Source organism: Pholcus phalangioides, unplaced genomic scaffold (assembly GCF_987345545.1).
Source record: "Pholcus phalangioides strain wild (caught in Gottingen) unplaced genomic scaffold, Ppha-v1.0 ptg000011l_1, whole genome shotgun sequence".
Taxonomy (NCBI): domain Eukaryota; kingdom Metazoa; phylum Arthropoda; class Arachnida; order Araneae; family Pholcidae; genus Pholcus; species Pholcus phalangioides.
In genome coordinates this window covers 23,146,326-23,171,563 of record NW_028301604.1, presented here as the reverse complement: position 1 = coordinate 23,171,563, position 25,238 = coordinate 23,146,326, and the positions used below count along the sequence as shown (strand labels likewise).

Below are 25,238 nucleotides of genomic sequence, written 5' to 3'. Positions count from 1 at the left end.
TTTTTGTACATGTTCAAAAAAAGTGATAAAAGTGCTAGAAATATAATGCAGTCGACGCTCGATTTTAAGGACCTCCAATTTGTGAACTTTTCCTCTGTCCCGAACAACATGCCATATTGAACTCTATCTAATGTTAAAATCCGCTCTATTTTACGAACTCTCATTTCTATTAACTTTCTATTTTAAAAACTCGTTTTCCTCCCGCTATTTTTTTCCTGTTATTTTATTCTTCCAGCCTCTTCCGAGTTCGTTGTAATCAAAAGTAAATTTCAATTTGGATGTTCTACGTGTCTTAAGAGGAAACAGAGAGAGGGGCGGGGGGAAGGTAGAGAGTTTACCAATTTGCAATCAACGACATAAAAATCCACATTATATTGTGCTCGGGGTTAACCATGAAGTGAAGGCGCGTTAACCCCTTCATGATCAGGGACGTAATATTGGGTCCAACAGCCTCTTTTTTCCTCATCGGGAACGTTTCTTGTAACCCTGAAACAAAGTTGAACGTGTGTGTGTGTGAGCAACTGATAACTAGCAACTGAGATAAGGATGGTGGTAATTCTGCTCAGCTTTCCCTCCCCCTCCTCGTTCTCCACGGCATCCCCACACACATATAATGTATCTTTCTCAGAACTAATTCCTCTATTATATACTGCACATAGAATTGAGAAAGATAACATACAAGCAAAAAAAGCACTAAAAACAAGTTTGTAGGAGAGGGCGAAAAAGCAAGGCACTGTACTAGTACTCTCTTATCCAACTTATCCAATTTTCTCTGCACTGATCCTCCCTCACCCTTATTTATTTTTTTCCTTTCTTTCTTTCCCTTTCTTCCTTTTTTTAACGTGGGATAAGGCTACCACATTTATCGCCTACGTACGTCTAATACAAATCATTCAAATTTATCGCAAACAGCTCGTACGCGAAGGGGTTAACAACGTTATTCATCTTTTGTGCATTATATACACTGATAGTTTGAGAAATGGAATGATACATTAGCTTATCGACAAGGCAATTTCTAAGTCGGGAGTCGATTGAACTGTACTTCGACTAATTAGTTTCCGCTTCACAAGTTGAAAAAAACCGGAAAAAATTGTGTTTGACAGTAGATGAAAAATTTTTTTTAAAGAAATTAATGTGTGAAATCTCTTTCTAAAAAACCGAAATTTTCAAAATGTAGCCTAAGGGTTTCCAAAAAGTACACTGAGTACATCAATCAAAGATCAGCAAAGAATCGTTTCTGCGGCGCAAGTGAATCCCCGCGCGTTCCACCATTCCGAAAACATTTCAGAGTAGCGAGATTTCCGGAGCTCAAAAAAGCACTAGTTGCTTGGATGAGGAAAATAAGAGGTAAAACTTCCAATCGACTGAACCCTTTTGAAACAACAACGAAGTTATATTTACCTCTAAGTTAAACTTGGAGTATTTCGGAAGATCAGATGGACAGAAGAAATTTAAAAAAAGCACGGCCAGACTTATCGGATACTATACGCAGAAAGTGCAGCTGTGGGTATAGGGGTCATTCAAATATTACGTCAGCATCGATGGGGGAGGGGGGGTTTTCAATCTGCTGACTTTTAATGATAACGGGGGAGGGGGATTTGGATAATGCTTACGTCATTAAAACTTTATGAAAACATCAAATATTCTTAATGGCATCGTACTCGGTGCGCCAAAAACGAGAAAAACCTTTTGATAGTTTGGGGGCACCTGAACCAACATTCTTCCTGTTGATAAGTCCTAGGAATATGTCCTATACGTCCTAAGAATGTGTCCCCCTCCATAGGACCATTTTAGCGATCTGTCCCACAGATGCTTCAGGTGATCTGGAAATGTGTCCAAGCCGCTCAAGTGTTCTGGAATTGTGTCACGCATCACTCAAGTGTTCTGGAATTGTGTCACGCATTACTCAAGTGATCAGTAATTATGCCGCTTAAGAGATCACTTTAAGTGATCTGGGAATGGGCCGAAGTAACCTTAATGATGTAGAACTGCACTGGGTGCCGCTAAAGTGCTCTAAAACTGTGCCATATGTCACTCAAGGCAGCTCTAAATGTGCCACGGATAGCTTAAGTGTTCTGGAACTGTGTCGCGGGTCACTTAAGTGATCTGTGAGTGTGCCACGGGCCGCTTAAATGCTCTGGATTGTGCCACGGGTCACTTAAGCAATCTGTAAATGTGCCGCTTAGTTCGTTTTTACAAAATTAGGTTTGCGGGGGGGGGGGGCAGGCCACATCAGGTAACCTCCAGGGCCACATTTGGTTTGCAGGCCAAGGGTTTATCATCATATATGTCTTAGAGGGTTGGTCGCAATGAATTTCTTAAAAAGAAGTTTGAGTTCTTCAAATAGCATTGGAATTAACAGAAATTGATTATAATAATATATGAAGGTATGTCCTTCCAAAATTTTAATTTTTTTAAAAATTATTTTTTGCATTAAAAGAATACATTTTTGTCGAGGAGGGACCACGATCCTCCCCCCCTTTTTACGTACGTCTCTGATCCCACCAATATGCGTTAGGATTTAGGGAGGCAGAGCTGATGACGAAAATTTGCTGACAAGGGGGGGGGGGGGTCAGAGTTTTGCTGATTTTTGCTGACAAGGGAGGGGGCTCAAAAATGCCTAAAAATTTGCTGACGTAATACTTGAACGGCCCCATAACTTTCGTTAGCGAATGGAAAGAAGGAAAGCTAAAATCATTGATTACTGAAATCACCGCCAAGTATTACGATCAAAATCAAACAAAAATAAGTGATTTTTTTTTTTTTTTTGGGAATCGTCAGATAATCGAGAGTGACCAACTCATTTTTTATTTCCCAAATTTTTTTCACCGTCCTCCCATTTACGAACTTTCGATTTTAATTATCAAGTCCTCGTCAAATCGAGCATCGACTGTACCTACTTGCTGTATAACTGCTACAATATTTTTTTTTAATACGAGAGTTGGAAAGTATTAATGAATATTTGAAAACTTTTTTTTTTTTTTTATTACAGTACAATGTCATTTTCTCATAAGTAAAAAGAGAAGCTCACACCACAGGTTTTGCACAAAACACGAAATAAAATATATTATCTATATACGACGTTGCAAATTTAAATTATTTCTTACTGACATTTTCGTAATACACATAAGGAAAATCCATTCGGTAATGGAAAATAATCAGATATTTTAAAACAGTTTTAAAACAGGATTTTCTTACCTGTTTGAACCCTCTATACATGAGTTGGAGCTCTCTCCGATTGAATTTCGTTAGCTGACAAAGGGTATCGATTGCTTCGGGCTTGTAATGTGAGTGATCTGCATCTAGATCTTCTAACTGGCTATCTGTAAATTCAAGCAAGAACATTTTTGTACGTTTATGATACGGGATGTTTAGGATTTTGAAAAATAGCTTCGGTGGTATTCAAAACTGGTAGGGGTGATATACTGAACGATGCTTCAACGAATGGAACATCAACTTCAACGTCAGCTAAATTTTTCGGTAGATTTTCTATGAAGTGAGGTTACATAATGTAAAGAAAAGAAAATTAAGAAAAATATCAAACCGTTGATTTACTATTGAATTACACGTCAAACTTTTCAAAAATATACAACAGGAAATTTCGGGAATTGACCACAAACTATCAAACGTTCAAAATGGTTGTGGTTTCGAGATTCTATTATCATTTTATATTTTATTAGTAACTTCGCTGGATTTTTTACGCGCTGTCTATAATACCTATTTGTATTTAAAATATGCATACACATGGAGAACAAAATTCGTTTTCATTACAGTTTCGAGACATCTCACCATCTCCTGTAACAAGTTTGTACGAAAATAAAAGAAAAAAAAAATTCTATGATGCATTTTAACCAAGAAAAACATAGCCGTCGTTTTTGAAATCCGCATAACTAATGGGATGTAGTCTATTCCCCGATGCATGTCAGCAGAATATACTAAAGATACAAACATATATAATAAAAAAGCACGTAATTGTAAAGACTACTTCACAATTTTTGTTATTTTTTTATGCAATTACATTTCTTTAGACACCATACTGCATTTTATATTAGGATTATTCAACTGCGTACTTACCGATCGAAGAAAAGAGAGAACCGAAGCTGCTCCTTCTTCTCTTCTTTGGGTGGCGAACTTTTTTGAAGACATGGCTAACTGGAATTAAAATATTACGATACAACAACCCCAAAATTTAAAATGGATCTCACTATTATTAACAATAAATGAGACGTAAAATGTTTGTATAAGGAGAATATTCTTATCTGAAAAGAAGAAAAGAGGAAAAATGTGTGAATATATAACATATATATATTCTAAGTTTTGTGAAATGAATAAAATTATGTGTAACTAAATTATGAGGATCTACATCAAAATGATATTAAGCGATTTATTTATTTATTTTCCAAGGAAACTGATCAACAGTAGATGATGGATGACAAATGTAATCTTTGATGAAAACACTGTCTGTCATTTCGCAGGAATTACAGACACTTATTTCGCATTTTTTTCTCATATTTTTTAAAAATAAATATTCATTTTGTAAAGAGTGCAGTATTAGTTATCAATGGTGATTGAAAATACCTAGGTAATAAATAAAAAAGAATATTAAAGGGAGTAACATACTCTTGTTCGCCCAGTATCTCATATTTTTCACTTCGGGAACTTCAGGCTCATGCTCGGGCTCTTCGGTCTTACTTCCAGTCAATGCGGTTTCTACGATTTAAAAAAAAAAATAAAACAATTAAAATATTACTGAAAATAAACAAGTCTTAATGCTGCCTATTGCTTTTGGTGATATTCTGAGATCAAGCAGATCACAAAGCATTAAAAACTATTTTTTTCATTCATAGATTTCACTGCCAAACACAGAAAATTTATCTTATATGAACAATTTTTTTTTGGTCTGAAAATTAGGCATCGGATCCTCCGTTGCGGTTCCACTATACGCTATATTCACGCTACAAATAACTCGTGTGCGATTTGCAAAAAAAAAAATTACTTTCCATTTAGCAATGTCTATGATAAGATGTTTTTGAGAAATGAATAAAAACTATAGTAGAACTTGGTTAATTCGAATTTTGGATAATTCGAACGTTTACGAACTCCCCTTGAGAGAGCTTTGTATCTAATTTAATGTTAAAACTTCATGTTTAATTAGAATTTTTTTTCAAATATTTTAGGTAGTTCGAAGTTCGAGGGGGAAAACAATCATGATTTTACATAGTATGAGTAAATGTAGGCGGAGGAAAATCCATAAGCAGTCAGACAGGCGTTGCTTCTCTCGACCGATTTGTTCAATCTTTACTCTATCCACGGATATTGGCTGCTGAACAATTTGTTAAACAGTAAATTTTTAAAACATATCAGTTTTTAGTAATTTAATGCCTATTTTAATATTCTTCAGGCGGAATGCATTGAAATTGTATACCACTTGATATGAATTGTGTTTTTCAACCTCTTTGAAACAGATTTCTTCAGAAGTTTCTTCTCACAAATTCTAATGGGAATTGATTCCCCTAATACGTTCCATAATGATTATCAAACTTTGGGAAACTGATGACAAGTAACTGTTTCCGCAAATCAGGCTTTGAGTATGGTCAAGAAATTCTACCACGATGCCGATTTCAGAACGGTGGAAGAATGTAGCGACTAAAATAAATTATATATTAATCCCATGTCAATATTGATTATTCGGTTGCAATTTGCAGTCATTTTACGGGTCCAGTATAGATTAATTGGATAATTTGAATTTTGGATAATTCAAACTTTTCTGCTGCCCTGCCCTCTTGCGCTTCGAATTCACAAAGTTCGACTGTTTAAGGAGGAGAAATCCAGGTAAAGGCGGTTCATAAAACGTTAAAGTCAATGCTTGATTAAAAAAATGACACTAATGCTTCTCGAATTTTCCGTAGGGGAAGAGAGAGAAAGACAGAAATAATATCGCATGAAAGAAAATGACACAAAAATTTATCTTCAAGGCTTTGTCCTCGATTAACGGAAAGAGTTCTTTCGGAAACTATAATTTGCTTTTAGTCTAGATACTGCATTGAACACAAAAGTTGAAAAAACTGAATTTTAGTTTTCAATTTCATACTTCATTGAAATGCTATTAAATGTTTTCGATTTTCTGAGGAAAATGACTTGATTCTACGTGAATAATAGTTGTTTAAATTCGTTACATTAAATTATGGAGGCATGTTCCAAAAGTTGGTAAAAGAGTTTTCGACAATTATACAAATACAAATACAAATACAACGCCACAACAGGCAAATTGCCCAACGAGGTGGCTGACTTAAGAACATCATGGATCCCCGAGAAATTTTTTGGAGGCCCTACCTATTAGTAACAATTAGTTTACCTATTCCACTATAAGTCCGCGAAACATAATAAAGCTTTATATTTATCTATTGTAATATTATCGACACGACGTTTGCACAAAAATTAAAAAGTATATATAGTGGGTACTTTAATAATTAACCGATTCTTACATAAATAAAATAACAATATTAACAATCAAAGAAATTTATTTTAATCAGACAGATATCTGCCCTTAGAAACAAAACATTTTACCCAATGTTTTTGCAGAGCTAAAACATCACGTGGCAAAAAAGTGGTCTGAGAAACTGTTTATGCTAAAATCCAACATTCTGGTTAGTCAACTATTTTTGATCCTCAGGAAAAAAATGTACAGATGGCAAGACATGTGAATATACAGCTTGAGAGGAAATCTCACGAATAATGAGTTGAGTTTTGCCAGCTTCCAATAGACACATGTACTTGTACTCATGCGCTGAAGCACGGGACTCACACGATTTACGAGTTTGGGGTTTTCTTTTCATTATTTCTGTGTGACAGAATTATATGTTCGTTGTGACAGTTCGACCACGAGGAAAAAAACTCCTAATGAAACACATTATTGTTATTCCATCATACAGAGATTGAAACCTTCTGTGGGTGGAAGTTGGGTGCATACAGGGTGATTCAAAACTCAACGTACAAATTGTATCACCAAAAAAAAAATATATATATATATATATATATATATATATATATATATATATATATATATATATATATATATATTGTTGTTTTTTTTGTGCATAACTGTGGATTGTAAGAACTTTGAGACCTTGCGAAACTTAACGTGTACACGCACTGTCATCGTGTAAAGTATCACTAAATAAAGTTTCTCCACCCATTATTAGCTTGTCATTTTTCATCTTCGTTTATCCTCCAGCTGATCAGGTTGGAGTTTCGTGTCATACATTCCTATGGGATTCTGTTTTGTTTTGTGTTTCTACCTCCCCTAAAAGTTTTACGTTGAGTTTTGACTCACCCTGTATATATAAACGTCTCTTTCGATGATTACTTTCTATTGCGCTGCTCGCTTTCTGTAGTTTTAGGAGAACCAATTTTTTATCTACAATAAGGATCCGATGATGGACGAGAGTACTACTTTCAAGGTTTTGGAATGCATGTTTTATATTCCGTATAAGCTACTGCTTGGTTTAGTTGTGTGAAGCCGAAGTGTGGAGGTTACTTGCCCAAGCTTTAAGGTACTCGGATACTTTTTAGTGATGATACAAGTTGTCACTGAGTTCACATGGGAGAGACGTTGGATTTTCTTCAAACATTTGCTGTTAAATATCGCACATATCCGAACGACCCGCCCTTTGCCGATTCAACATCTTCGGCATAAAAAGTTTGAAAGCAGTCAACACATAATTAATTCTATCACACTTGTTGTGCCAACACTTCCCCTTTTACAGGTACAACTGCTTTTCGACACATTATGTTAGGGTTCAAATTCGTAAAAAATCATCAATTTTACACTACGTTCCCCAATCACGTCACAAACTGCATTCTTTCGACTGCATAGAAATGCATTTTTAAACACATTGTGTGATTAAACTCATTCACTTAACAGGGGTGTTTGGTTTTTCCTACTACCATGCGTCCCTCGTAAGCGTTAGCTTTGACAGAATCGGCCAATAATTATGAAACAATGCAGCATTTACAAATTACCGTTCTTTGAAACATATTTTTTTCAAAAGAATGAAAAAATTGATAAAATAAAGAAATGAAAACTGTTCTTCACCTTGAACTGCATTTATTGAAAAGTGTTCCGGCAATACAACAGCAGACACTGTGGGAAATGAGAGAAAGATTATATATATATATAAAATATATATAATATGATTGTTGATAATTAAGGTTAATAATTAAGATTCTTGGATCAATAAATTATCAATTTGATTGATAAGAAAAGCAACACATCTTTCTAGATTTTCAAACGTGCGCATTCTCATCTACAAGAAGTTCTTGGTTATTTAAACTAATGATATCTAAAATACTGAACATAGAAAAGTTATCCTCCATACCTTCAATGCTAATTTGTTTAATAAATATTATTTTCATTCAAGTTGGTCCTATCTTCAATTCGGAAAATGGAGGGTTCAAGGAAAAAATCATTCATCAAAATAATTTGGAAATTTTCGGAAATTTTATGAATAATCATTGAACACAACTAAGTGGCACGTTAAAACATAAACTCCATCAAACAGATCTTCATGCAATCTCTACTATTAATGTGCCATAAACATGTTTCAAAATTAGACATGGCTGCTATCAATAGTATCTTGCTCTCAAAGAACTTATATTTCTCTGAAAAAAAGATATCCCTAAAGTTAACTTTACTTTAACCCGAGTTTCCGAGTTGATGTTTCCGTGCAGATAACGTTATCGCATGATCCACTTTGACAAACCTTTTAAATTTCTAAAAATATCAAAATAGTGTTCTCCAACATCTACGTCCCTCTCAATGAGTACAATGTAATCCTTTCGATGTAATCTAAGTATTCATCAAAAAGTGAACAAATGATCTTCTGAAATTTCTCAAACAAACTGATATCTCTTTGTAGAAATCTCGTCCAGAATTGGACTAAATGCTTACGAAAAGAACGTCCTAATACACAAAAGAAAGCGGAAAAATGTTTAGAAATCTCGAAAATTCTGATATTTTAGGAGACCTAAAATTTTTCAATGACAGACTATTTCAACGTCTGAATGAAATCCGACATTTGCCATTTTATACAGCTTAAAATGGTATCTGCAAACATTTCTGGGATTCAAACCAATTCATTCTCATCAATATGGTGCTTCTTCACAACTGTTTAAAACTGTGTTAGGCTATTACGTAGATGAATAATCCACATTAGCCTTCGAATGCAATTATTCTGCAATACTCTTTGCTAGACATTTACAAAAATTTGTAAATGTCTAGTTTACACGTATATTTATTTGTTTTCTACCAAACAAACCAAAAATGGATTTAACGATAGCACCTAACTCAGCTGTTCACAAGCTTCTCTTTTTTTTAAATAAAAATTTTAGTCACAGTTGCCATTTATTCCTTCACAGTTTAGAGCAGTGATTCCCAACTTGGGCGATCGAAAGTTCCAATGGAGAGGTAGAAGCTACAGGTACAACATAGGATCCTATGGGTTAGATTGCGATGGGGAAAAAAAAAATTCTGAAGAACGGGGCGATGGGACGAAAAAGGTTGGGAAACTATGGTTTATAGAGTATATTTTTGAAATTATGTAGAGAAAGAAATTTATTTATTGGTTCAGGCCGGAGCCTCAAAATTTGTACATTATATATTTTCTTGGCAACATAGAGAGAAAGAAAAAAAATTGGCGTAGGCTGTGTCATATAAGCACGGTCACAAGTTTTGAAGTGAATAAGTTTTTGTGCTTTGAATGATGTGATGAGCATAATGAACGAACCTTGAATTAATTGTCATTATCAATTGTCTTTGAGATAGCTAACACACGACACCAATGTCGTCTATTTTCGTTGTGAACTGCTCGAGATATAGCGGAAAACAATTCGTTACGAATCAGGGCAGCGGGTCTGGTCAACACCTCCTATAACTACAGATGGCGTTAGATGGCGCACTGTAGTCTAGCTATATATCGCCATCTATAGTCTAGCTATAGATGGCGTTGGTCTGGTGTCCAGACGGGAAGTGATATTAAAACTGGAGCGATATAACTGGATTTGTTTTTGAAATTTTGCATATGACGATACCATTGCTTTTGACTTTTTGCGTACTTTTTGAGATATGAGCGTTCAAAGCATTTCGTCACACATTTTTTAGAATGCTCCCAGTATCGTCAGAATATTTAAACTATTAAAAGACGTATTCACGTCAAAAAACGAGAAAGGGTTTAAATAATGTAATATATAATGATTACGTTGTTAATCTGATGGATATTTAATAACTTACTCTCGTGATAGTGTTGCAGGATGATAAAGATAGTTATTTTTGAACGAGTAAGATTTTTGTTTTTTAAGTTGTGCTGCTATTGCAATCTATGAACGATTGTTCATTATATACTTAGATATGCATTATTAGTATACATACATGAGCGTCCCAAATTCAGAAAGGTTTCAAAAACAAAAAGTTTTCAAAACGTTCTGAGAAGTACGGTATTTACGGTATTGAATAACTTTCTAATTTCAAAATTCAAAAATTTATTTCATTATTGTTCTCACACGAAGTTGGAAATAGAATATAGCCGATGTTTGTACACCTAAAAATGTCACTGATAATACGCCCTCTCGGTTATCTGACGATTTCAATAATTCGACATATCCTAGGTCCCATGGGTGCTGAAAATCGACTACATACAATTTCCATTTTGAATAACTGAAATAAACAATTTTAAATGGCTGTCAGCAAATACCGTTGGTGGGTTCAGAGCTGTCCTGATAGCATCATGGGCTCCGGGGCAAAGTGATGAAAAGACCACAAAATGAGGAAAAGTCAAAAAGATTTTGTTGCAATTTTTTACCTAATATCGTGTCTTAAAGGCAATGTTCTGCTAAATTGTGGTTTGAAATGCTGCGATTTAACTTTTTCTCCCTCAAGTATGATTGAAAGATTATTCAAAAATGATATATATATATATATATATATATATATATATATATATATATATTTATTTATTTATTTATTTCTAACAGAATTAGAGATGCAATATTAAACACATTGAATTTTATAATATTTCGTACACGTCTGTGGGGAGAAAAGAAAGTCCTTATATTTTTCAATTCTCAGTTATTCGACTTTCACATTTTTACGACGCAACGTTTTGACTCAACCTCTTGAACGTCGTATAAACGAGGTTCCACTGTAACTGGAGTTGCTGGATGATCGCGGACGCGAAAATCGCGCAGCAGTTCACGGGCAGGAAGATTTTTCTATTGTGAAATCGGTTCTTGCGTGAAAAACAGCGCTCATCTGACAACTGATGGTGCAGAAAGATATAGTATTTTTAGCGAACATATCGTTGGACTTTTTATCTTTCTGAACTGCTTGTACTTTCGTGTACGGGGACAATCGCACTCGTCTGGCATATTGACCTTAATCTTCAACTAGTAATATCCCTTTTACTGATGTGCAGCTTCATTTAATATCAATAAAATAAATAAAACTACAAAAATTTATGTGATACCTGAAAAAAAAGCAATAAAGGAATGTCTGTCAGTCACGCGAGAGTTTCATACAAATTGTAAAATTAGATTAATATTACAGAGAGTGCTAAATCGTACTAAAATAATGTAATTCTCACTATCAGATGAATGTTACTAATAGAGTATGGAAAAGATGTTATTAGTTGAAAGTTAACGCACGTGAACGACGTTAAACCTATAACCCCTGGAAAAAAGTATTAAATAATGGGACGAGGAGAACAAAAAGAAGATGATGAAAAGAAACATTTATTATGAACCAATGAATGAACGGAATGAATTGAAATTAATAGAAATAAGGTTATAGACTATGAAAACCACTTGTTATAAAGTTACAGATATAGCTTAGTTGAATCTGATTTTTAACGACGAAAAACAAAAGTATGGTATTATGTTGGAAAAAAACATTTAATATCGAGTTTGCTACGAAAAAATGTATTTAATATTCAAACACACTAAACGATGTTTAGAAAAATTGTGGTCGATAGTAACATGTATAAAGGGAATGATCTAGTAGTAGCCGATTGTTGTTAAAAATTTCAGGTAGTTTTCGTAGTGAAATGATCCAAAATATGACTGAACGTACAGAAATTAAAGTAATGTAAAAAAATGTAAGGCAGTCATGTTAAAAGATAAGAAAACACAAATGGAAGAGACAGAGCTCTCTGTGAGCATTTTCATTTAGCTAGGTGGAATTTCTTAACCCTTTCACTACCACATTATGAAAGAAAAAAATAAAAAAATTATGTCACTTTTTTGTTAGGCCATTTTAGTTCTAATTAAAAGAATCTACGGAAATTCAGCGCCGCGACAATTCAGTACTATCACACGTACAGTTATTCAAAAAATAATAATAAATCAAAAAACTGTTGACGATCTTCTCATCGAAACAGTTGCACTACAACCCTTAACGGTCTACCGTTTCTTCTTCGTGATAGCAGAGATTCAGATTGTATATTTTCCAACAGAGAAGAACTTAGGTGTTCTGTAAGATAGTGAACACTGGTTTGCCGATGGGACTTTTACCACTAACGGGCAAGCTTTTCTACTAGTGTATGTCCTCATGGCAAATAGTACAACAGATTCCTACGTTAAAATGTACCAAACTTTAAAGGTACTGAAATCAGGACTCAAGTCTCTTAGGATTTTGATAGATTTCGAACATGAGTCCCTATCTGCTATAAAGCAAGCGTTTCCACAATGGATGTTTTTGTCAAAGAGGATGTTTTTCCATTTTCCACAGTGTTTATGGCATCAAGTGCAGACAAGTGGATTGCAACTTAAGTATTCGTCAGTGATTTTGCATTACATATGAGAAAATTAGAAAATTAGCTGCATTAGCATTCGTTTCGACAAAGACATACTTGAGAGAAGTTTGAAGATTTACTAGATAGCAAGTATTACAGAGACAATTAAGAATATTGAATTAATTTACAATATCATGTAAAAGACATATGAATTGGAATATGATGAATACGGAAAAATACTGGCCAATGTGAAGAAAATTTGTGTCAGAAAAAAACAATTCTAACCACATTTTATTTTCAAAATCATTTCAAAGCATTCATTCATAACTGAAAGTATGCCAGTCCCAAGTCTGGAAAAAGTGGAGAGAAAGGGAATTCTTATATATTTACAAAACGCAATTACTGCGCTGAATTGTCGTGAGACCAATTAAAGCCTAAAAAAAAATTATGTAGTACACAACTAATTAATTTACCTGTCAGACCAGACAAGGCCCGGGATCTGTCCCTTCCGGGATATTAGCCCTTTACCCGTGTGGGTTGGGCCATGCTGGGGAGGAATTAATTTACCTGGTACAGTATTTGAAAGTTTTGTCTTACAATAAAAAAAATACCAATTCAAATATGTTGAACTAGCTGTTACCCACGGCTTCGCTCGCATGGATTTGGTAATCTGAAAATTGCTTGGCGATCTTTCCTTCCAATAACATTTGAATCCTTCATGACCCCTTGGGTGTTACATTTCCAGAAATTCCGTCTTGGCGAGTCTCTATATTATAAAATATAATACTTACCGAATTTTTCATATTTATGGCTTCCAGTGGTTTGTGCTGAGCGATGATTGCACCATATAAATTTTGCCCCCCCCCCCCACAGTATGAATTTTGGAAAATTCATTGTTAGTGAGTTTTCACATTACAAAATAAAAATACTGACTAAATTTCATATTTATAGCTTCGGTGATTTCGGCTCAGCGATGATTGTCTCATATAACCTATGAGCCTACCCCCCCCCCCCCCCATGACCACTTTAGAGGCAGAATTTCGAAAAAAAAATCTCTTAGTGAGTCTTTACATCATGAAATAAAACTACTGACAAAATTTCATAAATATAGATAGCTCCAGCGGTTTCGGCTCGGCATGATTTCTCTGTACAACCTTTGAACCCCCTTATGACCCCCTTAGGGGTCGAATTTTTGAAAAATCCGTTCTTAGTCGGTCTTTACTTCATGAAATGAAACTACTGACCAAATTTCATATTCATAAATTCAGTGGTTTCGGCTCGGCGACGATGAATCAGTCAGTGAATTAGGACATGTCATTATATATATATAGATAATACATAATATATATAAGGAATATTTATTTCTTTTACCGCAAAAAAAAACCATAATTTGTTTAATACATTTGCTAGGGAACATTTTGTAAAAGCAGTGTTTACTGCATCACATGAAAGTGTAGTATAGTAAGCACTTTTACAGGGGCGAAACATCTAACAGTTGTTCACACGTTTGCTGTCATCTGGTATTCAAATATCCATGGTAATCGTAAAATAGTTATACAGCCTTTATATTTCAAAATATCAGCATCCAACAACATATGTAAGAAATGTTATAAGGGTTGAAAAATTAGTGGTACTGTACTTTAAAGTACGATCAATAGTGAAAGAGTTAAAGTGCTATCTAGTATCTCCTACAGGTGACACCAGAACTGAGGAGAATACGGCTTCGATTTTATTAATCCATAAAAGGAATGCATAATTTGGAAAGATGGTCTGATCAAATGAAACAATATTTTGATTGATTTTTTCAATGTATAGAAGTAAGTTTGATCTTTTACAAATATTTGGCTGTCATTCCCGAGAGAAAAAACATATACAGTGAAACCTCGCTGCAACGATACTCGATATAACGATAATCGCTCTACAACTATTTTTTTTTCTTGGTCCGAAAATTATCGTTATATCGAGGTTTCACTGTATATGATGAAGTTCTTACTGTTTTGAAATGAGTAAAATGTATCGCCATCTATTTGTCATAGAAATGGAAGCATCCGTTATTTCAGTGAAATGTATGTTTTACTCTGAAGTAACTTACAGACAAATGTGTGTGTGTTTACGTCTTACCATTCTTCTCAAGCAAGAAAGATTAAAAGTAAAAATTCATTGAAATCATGCTGATTGGTAGACATTAATTGTTTCATTTTTCCGACATTGGCTTGCTTATAAAATTGCAGAGTAGGGGTATTCAAATTTTTGCATTCAATGATCACATCAATGAATTTGTGAAGCTCGCGGACCACAAATGGATAAGAGGGATGAATCACGGGGGTTTAGCTAAAGACCAAGCAATGAAAAATCGGGGTTGGTTACGGTTATATTCGCGAATTTATTTTGAAAAAAAATATAGATAAACTGTCAATAATTAATTAATTAACAATCAATTATCAGCAATTATTTATTAATTTCACAAATTTGGGCTCGCTCACTCTGAGAATTTTGTCCAAGAACACCCAGGGGTAGTCAGTCTGACGTTAAAAAAGAACAATCACAACTTTTAGCTTGAAATAGAGAGAGAGAGATTCAACAAATTTATTCAAATTTAACTCCCAATCAATATTGATAGAAACATTTTTTAATATCCTTTATCTCAAATTGCTCTACCGCTTTCCCCCAGTCTAAGCAAATGACTCTGGACTAGATAAACAGCCGCTGTGGTGGTCGAGTGGTCATAGTTACGGACTAACATCGCGAAGACTTGGGTTCGAACCCCATCGGTGCCACAGTGGTGGTCGGCCGAAGTTGGTTTTCTGTGGTTCACAACTTCGATGCGCGAATGCGAGCCCATCTTCCTGTGAAAAAGTCTCGTCACAGAGAGCAGGAGGCCTACAACGGTACAAATACTCAGTCATTATACACTCATTGCCATAAAATTTTGCGCACCCAGAAGAAGTCGTCAAAATGAAACGAAATTTTACACATGTAAGTACTACGTTGATATAAGTAAGTGATTAGAAAATCCAAGAAAAAGGATCATTTATTGCAGAAAAAAGTAACAGATGAACAGAAGTTTTAGTACTCTGTTGGACCCCCTCTAGCGCGAATGCACGATGCGATACGAGCGGGCATTGAGGCATACAAGTTCCGTATGATGTCCTGAGACATCTCGTTCCACAGTTGCTGTCAATGCGCCTCTAGTTCGACCAACCTCGTAGGGTGTCCAACTTGCCGTCCCAAATGATCCCAGATATGCTCGATTGGTGACAAATCTGGGGATAGAGCAGGCCAGGGAAGGGTGGTAATATGGCGAAGGCAGTCTTGTGACATCCTTGCTATGTGTGGCCTAGCATTGTCTTGTTGAAAAATGGCTCCTGGGAGCCCTGCCATGAGTGGCAACACATGTGGCTGAAGGATGTTATGGACATACCGCTGGGCTGTCATTGTGCCATGGATCAATATTAGGGGTGACCGTGTATCGTAAGCAATGCCACCCCATACCATGACACCAGCTGTGGGAGCAGTGTGTCGCTGTAAAGCGAAGGCAGGATTGAAGCGTTCACCACGGGGCCTCCACACACGAACACGATTGTCATCACTGCTCAAGTTGAATCTCGATTCGTCGCTGAAGACGACCTGGTTCCATTCCGTTGCAGTCCAATCCCGTCGTGCTCGACACCACTCCAAACGGAGGCGTTGGTGGGTGGGTGTCATTGGCAGCACACGTAATGGGCGCCGCGATACCAGATGTCCTTCAGCCAGGCGCCTTGCGATGGTTCGGGAAGACACAGGGGCCCGTAGTGAAGCTGCTGCCTGTGTCTGGATAGCGGCCAATGAGGCAGTTGGCTCTACACGTGCGTTTCGGATGATGTGACGGTCTTCTCGACGACTGGTCTGTCGAGGGCGTCCTGAACCTGGTCGCCGTGTAAATGACGTCTCTTCTGTCCACTGGTCCCAACACCTCCTCACAGTAAAATCAGAACGGCCTAGTTGACGAGCTACTCGCCGAGCTGACCACCCAGCTTCCATCATCCCGATGATTCTTCCCCTATCGAACTCTGACAACTGCTCATATGGTCTTCGACGGCGGCGTAACGGCACGTCTACCTCAGCATTTCCTTTGCAAACGATTAAATATATATACTCCAAGGAGAACGAAGTTCAACGCCCTCTAGTGGCATTACGCAATGCGCAATCACGCTGCATTTCTAATCATTTGCATATCTGCCCGACATGTACCTTCAGGCCAACTTTCGTTTCGATCTCACAATTATTTCTTGGTGCGCAAATTTTTATGGCAATGAGTGTACTTCTCATAGTTCAAGATATAGATGACAGATGGCAGCACTATAACTAAAATTACACAGAGACAAACTTCACGTTAGGTTCACAACACATACACGCACAATTTCCAGCACGATCCAGGTCTTCTTCAACCTACTGCTTATATCCCTTCATTGAGATAGAGCGACGGGTCATGATCTGGTTAGGAGTAGGAGGGCTAAATAAACATCCTAAACCTATCGCTTGCGAGCACCACAGTGCTCCCTAAAGGAATCGAGAGCACTCTATAAAAGAAGATGTTGAAAAACTATTTTTCAAAGTATAGTATATAAAATAACTTTCGAAATGGTATTCATTGATCACTTTACAGTACATCTCAAAAGTTTAGATAATGCACTTTTCTTATAATAACATAAAAAACACGGTAAGTAAAATTAGCACCTTTCAATGAATAATACCTGAAACATTTCTACATGTATAGAGAAAAAAATTTACGAAAGAATGTTTAGAATATTCATAATATCGAAAACAAAAAAAGGCTGTCTCAAAAGTTTAGAAAAGCATTCGATTATATGCGAATTTTGAGGATTGCGTCTATATGGTGTATCAAGAACGTGATCTTATAAAAGTGGAAAGCTATCGGAATGATTTTCAGTTAAAGAAAAATTGCCGAAGTCATGGTATATCGTGTACGATGAAATAATTCGAGTACTTCATATGACAGAAAAAAGAAAGGCTGTAAAAGGCAGTGCAATCGCATTAAGCAGTTCGAAATGCATTGTTTATTGTGTATTGACTCAACATGTGTCCCAAAAGCTAGGGTGGAGGCAGTTTAAAATTATCAAATTTTAAAGTTGTGCGGGTGGCAAAACGATGTTTGCCCCGATGACAAAAAATTCTAGTTACGGCCCAGCGCAAGGCTAACATTTTTAAAACGATAATCTTAGCTTGCGACGCTCATACTGATGCGGCGGAAACATTGGAAATCGTTGAGAAAAACACAAAGATGGAGAAACTGACCGTGTGTGAACATCATTGCAAAAGTTTAAGTATCAATTGATTTAACCGTTAACAAATTATTCTGACCATTTAACAAGCATTTTTTTCTAACGAATTTTATTGAATAGGATATAAAGACATAAAGAAGCAGTGATTACACAAGGGCAATAAATTTTATTTCGGAAGGTTGCGGTAGACATGCCGTAGCGGCGTTAATTTTAAACTGACAAGCATATTGAAATTGCTTTTACAACACTGCGGTGCGTACATCAATGTGGTATGCCTATTGTATAGCCTATTGTGTAGCCTATTCCAAAAATATAACAAAAAATATCTGTTTTTATTGCTTTATATCGATCGAAATATGCTAATTGAACGCAGAATATAGAATGAAATATTATTCACAAAACTAAACTAGTTGGTCTTGATTGATATGATCTTTTAGTAAATGCAGTAGCGCATCGCCTTGTACGCACTTGGCCTAGTCTGTCTGCATTCTATTCTTGAAAGTACTGAAATGCTTCTTTCGACACTAATTTTGAAATCGAATCTCTTTTTTTAGAACCACATTTGATGGACGAACTCGTTGGCACCACAAAATGACGATAAAAGAAGTCACGAAGAAAGGTTGGGCTGTAAAGTTGGTGCGGTATACATTCGATGTGTTTTATTAAAATAAATATTGAACATAAAAAATATTGGCAACGTAAGGGTATGCTGTGTTGTAAGGGACGCAGGTGCCAACCACAGAAGAATACAGCTTAAGCCATCGCCCAATATTTGTCTCGACAAAACATCGAATATGCACCGCACCCATCATACAGCCCGGATTTTGCTCCGTTAAACTTATTTTTTATAAGCTCGAACGAAATCAGAGCTCTGGGGCCAACAATTTTTCTCATTAACTGCGTTTCTAAAGTAGGCGGAGGCGATTTTGAAATCAATGACAAAACACTTCCAAGAATGACAGGCACGCTAGGTCCAGTGCGCATAAGTCGATAAGCTATATAAAAAGATCATATCGAGCTGGACTCTAACTACCGTAATTTCTAGTAATAAAGCCACGGCTTATATTGATTTGAAAGTTAAATTTTAGCTCTTGCAGTTACTTAAAAAAGCTGTGACCTATTTGATATCGTTTTTCTCTGACGTTCTGACTTTAAGAGATTTTAATGAATTCTTATGAGAATTTTTTATTCACGTATTTCTTTTTAATCCAGTTGAATAATTAAATTTGAATTTCAGAATAATGTCTAATGTTGCGTAAAAAATGAAATTCTAAAAAAAAACATTTGAACCGTAAGTTAAATGCAGTTAAAATAAAATAAGTTAAAAAACATTTACTTTTGTTTTTCGATATCGTTTTTTTTTTAAATATAATTTTTAAATGAAAATTACACGTATCTTATACGAAGGTCAACGTCTAAAATGCGAAAAAAAAATTTTATGTCATTTCTTATTGTGTGGCTTATACATCCCAACAGCTTATTTACCGGAAACTTAATTAATTTAGTTAATAATGAGCTATAAAAAGATTCTCATTTCTTTTCAAATAGCCTCACATATGTACTACAGGGTGTTCCGGCTGAAAGTTTCCAAAAGTAATGGGTTGCAATGAGAGCACTACCCATGAGTAATTATAAATTTTAGTTTCATTAAAGAGGACAACTCAAATTTATTTGCAGGTTGATAAAGTTCATTGTTAGCATCATTAGTGGCTCTGCAGATGTCCAAACGGTATTCGATCCTTTGCCAAGTATTTGGTAGTATATATTTGAGGTGGTTTTAAATCAACTGCTGCAGAAATAAGCAGTTGATACGAATCTGAGAGGCTCTACATTCCACTAAATTCGTACACGGCATTAAACATGCGTTCCGACCTGAATTCAGCTAACCAAAGCCTACACTGAACCTTACGTTGTGGCGTTTACACGCTGACTGCCAGCGTGAGACTGCCGTGAAAAGCGTGTCAAAACAGCTGTCGACAGTGCACATACGCGATTAGCGTTTCTGAATTTCCGATATTTTCGAACCTTCGGGAATCATTTTTCTTCTTTATTTTTATTTAAAATATTGAAAATAAAGCACTCTCTCCCCCCCTTGAAACTGGCTCTTAGGCCCGAATTTTTGCCCACCATGTTAATTTTCAAATAAATTGACAGTGTAAAATATTGCACCAACACCTCACGGTGGGATGTGTAAAAAAAGGCTTAAGTCGGACGCGGCCGTTTGAAATCTTCAATATATTGTAGGTCCTGGTCTAATTATCCTTTATATGATCAAATAATCAAGTATAAAAAATTTTAAAAAAACTCCAAGCCTAAAGTTTCGTCCTGCCCCCCCCCCCTTTACGAGGAGGAGGAGAACTATTAAGCGACTATTAATTAAGAGCGAAGCTGTCACGAGACAACCAAGAAACGTGTGCAGTTGCTCAAGTATTTTGTTTCGACAGAGCCGTGATCTTTATTTCCAGGTTCAGCCCCCCCCCCCCAATCCAAATTGTATTTTTTTCAAGATATTTTCCTCTCTATTATACGTAGGATAGGAACTTGAATATTTATCTCATATAATGAAATAAGCCTCCCTACTGCTTAAGGCATGAAGTAGCCAACTAATTATATGAGCAATTCAACATGCCTTCAATACCACCGTAATTTTTGTTTTTTTGCCATAAGTGACTAAGTTCAGCCTGTGTTAATTCCACAACAGAAAATTAACAGCGAGCATTTTTGTTTCATATCACATTGTGGGTTAGTTAGGTTGAAAAAGCATTTTTTCCGATTTCTCGACAAATTTTTCGGGAACGGGAAATCATCAAAAAGTTTCAGAAATTCAGTAACGCGAAATCGTTTAAAATTCCGGAGAATGAGCGGAAAAGAATTCCTCCTCAAAAACCCTTATACGCAATGAAAACTTGGGAGTAACCAATTGCTACTACCGAATTAGTGATACCGGAACATGTGTGCCTAACATGTTGAGGGAGGATCTAGTGTTTTGCGTGAATTGTTAGTGCTGTGCCATCTATTTTTCAAATTATAAGTGAAGTTTAATGATTGGATATTTGAACCGTAGTATGTCTGTTGCTCAATGTGGCGAGATTTTTTAACAGGGGGGATCGGCTTGCATTCACGCCTCAAAGTTGGGAACCACAGAAAAACATCTTCAGCCTACCACCACTGTGCTGCCGGTGGAGTAATAAAAGCACGTTCATAACTAAGCAGATGGGTTCTCTCAATATAACCCATTAATTTTAGATAGCTCTAGTCCGGAAGTGTTTACATGTATATGTGTGTCTCATCCTAATGTATTTTGGATGAAATATCCCTAACGTTTTGTAAGCTGCTAACGGTGGTAAATTGCCGACAAGCCAGGGTAGTGGATGGTCAGTAGAAGTAAAAGTTAATGCCATATCATTCAAATTTCATATTTGAAAGTAAATATGAATTTTATATATAAGCTCGAATATACTCTTCATCTCTTATTTATATATAAGTTTTCAAATTTGAGTATGTTGAATGCTTTTTTTTTTGTAATAAAAGTGAAACGATCGCTGTGGTAATATTTATTTATTTTCAGGGAAAGACCAATGTTGAGAAACCACAAGAAACCACAGTTGACCACCATTGTGCGGAGATAAAAATCCTCGGTCTCCGGAATAGAACGCCAAGATAACTGTGTTAACTACACTGCTGTTAGTGAACAAAAAATTTCCATACAAACTCCAACAATGCAATTATCTGGTGATCGGAAAACAGGCCAGCAAATTGCTCCGTGGACGATAGAGAAGGGCTGTGTCTGGTCCAGAAAAGTGGCTACAGTGGAACCTCGTTTATACTTCACTCAGATATACGACGTTCACGTTTATATTACGTTTGGCTTCGGTCGCAATTGGTGTTTCTATACATTTTAATGTTAAAATAATTCATTTATTCGACGCAAAACCTAAGTTATTCGACGTTTTCACTTCGACTCGAACTCCGTTGCTGCAGCAATTCTTGCATATTGTCACCGCAAAAGCTATTTGTTTATTGCTTGTTTCTGAGAATACACAGACGCGGCGAGCCCCAAAGAAACGGATTTCAATTGTTTTGACGGCCTGTGTCCTTGGTCTGCCGGTAAGAGACATATACGGTATACACACGCAGTACTGTATGAATTCTTTCGATCATTCCCAGTGGAATTTTCTCTCACCGCGGTGCTCTGTTTGCTGGCTGTGTCAAATCCGCAGCTCTTTGTAAATGTCAAGAAAACGAAAGGCATTTCCTCTGAAAGTTACTATAGAGAATTCGATAAGAATTTTAAATTAATGACGAAAGTATATCATGCAAAACAGATAAACATCCCTATGTCAATTTTGAAAACGACTATAAAGCAGAGAAATAACATTAAAGACCAAGCTGCTGCTTGCAAATCATCTATTGCCAAAAAAATTAGACTAGAAGATGGGAAATTTTCCCAAGTCGAGAAGATTTTGTTGCAATTTTTTTGCCCAATGTCGTGACCCAAATGCAATGTTCTGCTAAATTTTATTTCTTCAAGTGATTTGAAATGCGATTTAATTTTTCCCCTCAAGTATGATTGAAATATTTTTTTAATAACAGAATCGGAGATTCAATTAAACACATTGAATTTTATAATATTTTGTATATGTCTCGGGGGGGGGGGGAGTAATTTTTTTATAAAAAGACTCAGTTATTCGACTCACACATTTATACAACGTTTTGACTCTGGTCAACGTCGTATAAATGAGGTTCCACTGCAGTGGTTTACTAATTCTTGACATTCTTGGAGGGAATTGGGAACGCACAATCATATTTCCCGAGAATTCTCAAAATCGTCTTTCTTGTTCAATTGTCGTAAATTATTAATAATAACGAGAGTGAATAAAGCAGAACCAGGCACGCGGAATATATCAGTTGTTCTCAGAGTGTGCATCGCGGCTCTCAGAGGCGTCGCCAACTTTGTCAAGGGCACCGTGTCAAGCAGAGAATATTGATATCATCACTAGAGCGCGCGAGGAAGCCAAGGGTAAATTATTATCGATAGAGAAAGAGAGCAGCGGATAAAGTTTGTTAGAGCAAGGAAGCCTCGGGAAATTATCACTAGGTGAGGGTGCCGTGCGAAATAGGGCCCGCCGATATGGCGGAGAAGCCGTGGGTGCCAAAAAGTTAAGAATTATATATTAATGCTGTAATATATTAATTTTCTTTTCATTTCAAAATGTAAAAAATTAAAAAAAATAAGGTTGATTCTCAAGCACTCAGGCTACAAAGCTCTGTCGTCTTCGTTCTCCTTTGGGGCGGCCACAAATATTCAGTGAATATTAACAGCCCAACCCCATCGGGAGATGATCAAAGGAGTTGGTGAAAGTACAATGTTGGAGAATGTGACCGTAACATTTATATGAAAGGTCAATGTGTGAAGTATTGAGTTATCACCCAGTCAGTCAGTATGAATATCATAACCAGCACATCTGTTGTCCGAAGCATTAAATTGGGTAATTTCGGCTATTTTTCTATTCCATTCGAAGTTTTCTCCAAGTACAAATTGACGACCCAGTTCAAAAACGCAACTCGAAATTCTATGTTTTGAGATAATCTACATTTTAAAGATCCACTTTGTATGGAACTGAATGGGAATCAATTCAGATTTAATTACAGTAGGAAGCGTGTGAATAGAGTTGGGAGTTGTTGCTGTTTTGCAATTTGTAGAAGCAGTTTCAACCGTTGTCATGGTGTGCATAACTCAAAAATGTAATTTTCTGAGTTGCCTTTTTGAACTGGGTCGTCGAAATGATGTAATTGATTGCTTCATAATATGCAATGTGTTTATACATGCATAATATGTATTAGCGTTTCTAATCTCAAATAAATAATCATTTATAAAGAAATAAATAATCATCTCAGAAAATATACATTAAAGCAAACCGAATGTGAATTATTCTCTTAAAAACATTTTGAATTCATCCTTATTTAAATAAAAGTTTAAAAAGCACAAAGTCTTAGTTGCTTGATCAAGATCAAAACTGTCTTTGTAAAGAAACTATTTTTATTTTTTATGACCTCTCTCTCTCTCTCTTCTGCTTTAAAAATTCTCTCCTTCATTGAGCAACTTTGATTTTACTCGAAAATGTAAAAAGTGTTTGTGCTTTACCATCTCATAATAGAGAAATCACGGTGCTGAAATACTTGGTGCGAGAGACACAATCTTTATTTCTATGAGTATAACCAAAATTTAGTTTTATTTTCTTTCGAAGCATTTTGTTCATTTAAGAGAAATCCCCTCTCAATGACCAGCACAAAAACTTGAATATTCCTTTTCTTGTGAAAATATTGGCAATGGAGTTGATCTCAGAAGTTACAAACACACGCAATTCATCTTACCTCAAATTTCTCACAATGAGTTCTTCACATAAGTGAACGATTTCAGATCTCCTGAATTATCTTGAAGAGTTTTTAAGATCTGTTAAGGTCTCTATATATCTGTAATATTATTTTACATTATGCAGTGTCTGTATGTGTATACGCATATTATCATATTAACTTACTATACGTGATAGTGTCATAACCCTAATTCAACTAGTTAAACGCAAACTGTGCGTTTGTCAAATTATGCAAGTCAAGTACGTATGCACATTTTGTGCCAATGATTTTTTATGTGTACGGAATACGCTTTTTACCGGACGAAAGCGACACGCATAAACCTTCGCCAAATTTGAGTTATAAGAAAAAAGTTATAATTCGAATAACCTAATACCTATTCAGAATTTTATTAAGACCATTAAGCCATACAGTAAATATAATGCATTACAGTAGTATGGTGGAAAGGAAGAGAAAGAAAACCAAGTTTTTGACAGCTGCATGGAAATATTTTTCATACGAATCATAAATTCTTAATATATAAGATGATGATATATATCATTCGTGATATTAGATTCCGTAACGATTTTAATGAAAAGCAATAAGAAAATTGCTGGAGTCGACATTACGTCAGAGTTGATGTGATGATGGCTCATAATTTCAGGACCCTTAACATCATTTCAATTCTGCTTGCAATTTTGTATAGGCATATTTCTATTACTATAGGCCTACAATTCATAGGAAAATTTAAAATATTTTAAAATAGTATGACTTCAATTTTCTTTTTCTTTCTGCGTGGCATTCATGGCATTTCATAAAGAGA

General features: G+C 35.7%; 1 protein-coding gene across 2 annotated transcripts in view; it reads right to left on the bottom strand.

The window, feature by feature from the left end:
* LOC149080237 (A-type potassium channel modulatory protein KCNIP1-like) overlaps nucleotides 1-25,238 on the bottom strand; it is a 68,552-nt gene that overhangs the window by 32,991 nt on the left and 10,323 nt on the right. Inside the window, exons 3-6 of one of the 2 annotated variants that reach the window (XM_089239316.1) lie at nucleotides 8,096-8,143; nucleotides 4,621-4,710; nucleotides 4,075-4,152; nucleotides 3,199-3,323 (exon numbers count right to left, since the gene is read on the bottom strand). In XM_089239316.1, the coding sequence (XP_089095442.1) occupies nucleotides 3,199-3,323; nucleotides 4,075-4,152; nucleotides 4,621-4,710; nucleotides 8,096-8,143 (341 nt within the window). The remainder of the gene's footprint in view (nucleotides 1-3,198; nucleotides 3,324-4,074; nucleotides 4,153-4,620; nucleotides 4,711-8,095; nucleotides 8,144-25,238) is intronic. The other variant, XM_089239317.1, reaches the window with a different exon arrangement.